Raw genomic sequence first — 4468 nt, 5'->3', positions numbered from 1 at the left:
AGGAAACTCGGGAATTTCTGCAAGTGACAAGGACTTCCGCGGGAGGAATCCCCATGGAAAACCTTAAAAAACCCTTTTCAAAAACCCTTTGCTTAAGTCCAAAAGTTCACCTCACTTTATTAAACACTCATGAGAAGAACATTGGACTGGGGGGACTTGAAGAGGTAGGTCCCAGCAGAGCCCAGTTGGACCCGCAAGACTCACCTTGAAGAGGAACGTCTGCGCAGAAACCAACTGGATCCGCAGGACCAACCATGCTCAGAGACGTGACGTCCTTACGCGTAGTACGCAAGCTGGTCCCGCAGGAAATGCCTCCCAATGGTGAAGGACTCCGCCTGTCCCCGCAGCCTCGGATACAAGCCATCAGGGAAGGCCACCCGCGCAGCAAGGCTACACGCACAAGGCACTTAGCTCTCAATCACTCAGTGTCACCTGAAGGAATGAGCAAAGCCGGGAACAATCCCGCACAAGGGCGGGAGGGGGAATACTCCCGCCCAAATAAGCCAGTCCGTACGATACAGGAAGATCTTCTGTACTGTACCTGACGAGGTATGGGAAAAAGATCTGACTAAAGAGACGACAGCTTACTGACACAGTATGGCGAGCAGCATGCTCCTGTACTGTGTCACTATTAGCCAGTCCGTACTCACCAACTACTGCCATACCACGTGCGTAGCCGGCAGTTGGTGGAAAAGGAATAGTACACAGCAGGCCTGGTCACTATCAGCCGCTGCCTACCCACCAACTACCAGCCGGGCACGTGCGTAGGCCACTGTTGGTGGAACAGGAACACTGTTGCAGCCGGCCATACCTCCTTGGAAACCTACCTTCGGCTATAAATACCCCAAATGGTATGACCATCTCATCTCATCATATCTTATCTTGTATCATCATATTATACCTGATATCTGCTCTAGCAATCTCTTAATATACACTTATATTTAAAGAGCAATCTAGTCTGATTCTCACGCCGGAGGGTGGTCACAAGGAGGAACCCCCCCCCCCCTTCTCAGTGACAAGCTCACGGTGTCTGTTTTGCAGGTTATCAGAAGAACCATCTTCTCAGGGTCTAACCCCTCGTGGGAAACATCTATCTAACCCCCAGGTTACCCGTAATCTGCCCGGGGTTCGGTTAGTGTTTCTTCAATAGTCCCACCAAGATGCAACCTGAAGATAAATTAATTAATAAGTTGGTTAAAATCCTCCCATCCTTACCATAGCTATTATTTGAATAATATTAGTATTACACACAATAACTTACTTTATCATCTACATGAGTGTTATGGCTTAACCACGCGTATGCCTCTCTGAAATCATCAAAAACATGAAGGCCGCAGTCACGCGATTGACAAGTAAGCACGATTGAAGGAGCTGAATATGCCTCTGCCGCAGCCCAAACACTATGGACCTGCAAGAACATTTATGGTTCAGTTTACGTTTTGGAACTTGGAATCGGTCGTTAGCCCTTATTATTTGAACTGTTTCATTTCTTGAATAGGCAGCTATTAGCGTCATTCAAAAAGCCCGTGGTTCCCTCGAAAAGGCAAGGATTCTTTAGATACTTATATTTTTTGTATTCATATGCATATTACCACATAGAAGGCAGCTAGAAACACAGCTAGGAACAGAGCAAACACAGATGCTTCAACAGGTAAAATTAGCGGCCTCTTTTCCGTCTTGGTTTTCTTAACTGGCTTTTCAACATTCTCCTTTTCTTTCCTTTTGGTTTTCTTGGAAACCCGTTCCTTCAACGAGTCTTCTTTTTTATCAGTCTCCATCACATTATCTTGCATAGCAACAGTACCAGCCGATACCATATCCCCTGCCTTAGCAATCAACATCAAGAAAAAATAAATAAATAAATAAATCGATGAATAATTTTGTATCACAAAAATGCAACATTAGTACTTACATGAAATGCATAATATTTAATTGATCTTGTAAAAACATCAAAGGCTTCAGAAAGAGCAATTCCAGACATTATGCATGCAGCTGGAGCAAACACAAGCATTAGTCGTACCTGCAATGTCCATCAGTCAATAGACATAATAAAGTACATCAGATTCATGAACCATACTGTGTAAGGTAAAACTCTTACCATGACCCCAGAAAAATATGCTGACATGACAATGTAAAGAATCACAAACGAACTTGCATCAGATAGTGGTGAAAAGCATGCCTGAGAGTTCCCAGAAACAAACGGGTCAAAGGGGTTATAAAAGTCAACTATAGTCTACTTTTAATGCATACATCCTCATAAATCATTTTATCCAAAGATTGCAGTAATACTGCTTTGCTAATATAACAAAAGCATTAATGAACTACTTATTAAACATTTAAATATACAGATAAGCATCATGAACTTACAATAATTCCAGCAGGAACCAAGAATGCCAAAACATTAACATCCATGAAGTAAGACGGCCAAGTAGGTGGCTGATGCTCACTAACACTTGCAATAATCGGTATGTACTTGCTTGCATACGTTCTGAAAGAATATAAAAACGAGTAAGAACATAAAATGCTACTACATTGATGATGTCGTAAACGGGAAAAAAACATGAAACCCACGTGTCAAGAAGACTTAGACTTCGTCCACTCCATCCCTTTGTTGGACTCGATGCAACCACTGCTATAAGCACAGCTACTACAGCACAACATACCACCCTGAATGACAATAAATAAATACATATACAAGCAGAGGAAGTTTCATAAAAAAAATATAAAAAGAAACAAATCAAGCTTACAGGCCAACTGATACAACGAGTGTGGCAGCTACTTTAAACATCTTTGGCGAGAGAATTCCTTTGATATAATATGCAAGTGCAACCACATGAATTATAATGAAAACCTGTCGCAAATTTACAAAAACAAAGAGATGGTGATTACAATAAACATCCATATTTTTTATATGACAAAAAGTAGATTATTACACGTCAGCTGATCCTTGGTGGTACAATCACTTCATTGAATTTTAAATTCTTGACTCAAACATGGGTGGATCTACGTATACGAGACCGGGTTCACGGGAACTCAATGAGTTTCGGATTTTATATAGAATACCTATATAAAATATGAGAGTGAACCCAAATATATTTTATGAGTGAACACATGTACAAGGTGAAACTTTGGTCTAGTGGTAAACATTGCAACTTGCTAATCTAAGAATCCGTGTTCGATTCACAGTTGCATACCGTTTTTTTCTTTTTTTCTAACAATGTGCAGGTACGTGGGGATCTTAATATGCGTAAGTTTTAAAGTTATTTTGTGGTAATTGGATAGAAATATAGAACAATGTGCAGGTTAAAAATATCTAATACATATATTACAATTATTTGTAGTAAAATACTTGCTAAACATTACTAACAATTCGTCTTAATCTATAATTCAGTAATATGTGAATGCTTTAATAAAGATGTTTGTTTTTTGTTACAGTATCGTATTTTTATCGCGTGATGAACCTTAGCCATCCGAACCGTCAAAACGACCCGAAACTGTCAAACCGAACCGAATAGTGAACCCACTGGAAAAAATTCCTAGATCCGCCACTGGACTCACTCACTCAAGGGTAAAAGCATGAAACTTTTCATTATACTAAATACACAAAGATTCATCAGTGTAACTCACTAAAAACGATGCAAAATGTTCTGATGTCATGACCGCATTAAAGCCAACAACAGGTACTAATGCGGCCATTAACGTTCCTAAAACAACCTGCATAGCAAAAGCAAAACTGATTATTGACAAAAAGGCAATAATTAATAGATAGTTATATCAATAATCAATATCAAAGATAGTGACTGTATTGTTTTTCTTGTTATTTTAACCAAAAACCATGAGCAAATGAAGAGCTTACAAGTGGAGCATATGCAATGTAGAGCCGAGGAGGCGAACAACGACCAGTCACAATGCAGAATTATGTTTATAAAAATAGACCTTTGTCAAGAGATATGTTGGCCATGCCCATGCAGCAAAGGCAGAGAATAGAGGAGCGGTAAATACACAAACAGTTTCCATTGATAGAGGAATGTTCAAGAAATGGAGGACCCTGCAACAATGGAGTCTTTGTTAACACCAGAATGAACAACTCCAGGATCTTTCCAGAGGCGTCACGTAGACTCCCTGTGTCCGCCATCAATAAATATATATGATGAAGCTTCGGTGTGTGTCTGATGCTATAGTGGGAGTCAACTGGACAAGACAAACAGAGACGACCTTATTCTACCTACTGCTGCTTTTTATTCTACCTACGAATTGTGTGGTTTTACTATTTTACCCACACTTATCATGTTACATACAATCTAATACTAACTTCATTAAATCATGAATTAGTTTGTTGAAACTTTTTGTTAGCTTGTTGCTCTCCATCTTGTAACCACACGAGCAGGGCTGTAAGTGGACTGAATCGAACCGGACGAGGCGCTGTCCGTTAAGATTTAATGAAAATTCGTGTCTGTGTCCATTCGTT

General features: G+C 40.1%; 1 protein-coding gene across 1 annotated transcript; it reads right to left on the bottom strand.

Moving 5' to 3' along the window:
- Window positions 1–1143: 1143 nt before the first annotated feature.
- LOC143615910 (dolichyl-diphosphooligosaccharide--protein glycosyltransferase subunit STT3A-like) lies at window positions 1144–3905 on the bottom strand. Its single transcript, XM_077088903.1, has 10 exons — window positions 3857–3905; window positions 3628–3714; window positions 2748–2851; window positions 2572–2667; window positions 2368–2488; window positions 2099–2179; window positions 1913–2020; window positions 1593–1826; window positions 1262–1408; window positions 1144–1167 (listed from the first exon to the last, which is right to left on the bottom strand). Exons 2-10 carry the CDS (start codon window positions 3694–3696, stop codon window positions 1144–1146), a joined length of 984 nt encoding a protein of 327 aa, XP_076945018.1. The 5' UTR covers window positions 3697–3714; window positions 3857–3905.
- Window positions 3906–4468: the final 563 nt, after the last annotated feature.

This window comes from Bidens hawaiensis, unplaced genomic scaffold (assembly GCF_021521415.1).
Source record: "Bidens hawaiensis isolate Kalapana, Puna unplaced genomic scaffold, B.hawaiensis_p1.1 tig00044808_1, whole genome shotgun sequence".
NCBI lineage: Eukaryota > Viridiplantae > Streptophyta > Magnoliopsida > Asterales > Asteraceae > Bidens > Bidens hawaiensis.
The sequence above is the reverse complement of the archived record's forward strand: the minus strand, read 5'-3'. Positions and strand labels throughout refer to the sequence as shown.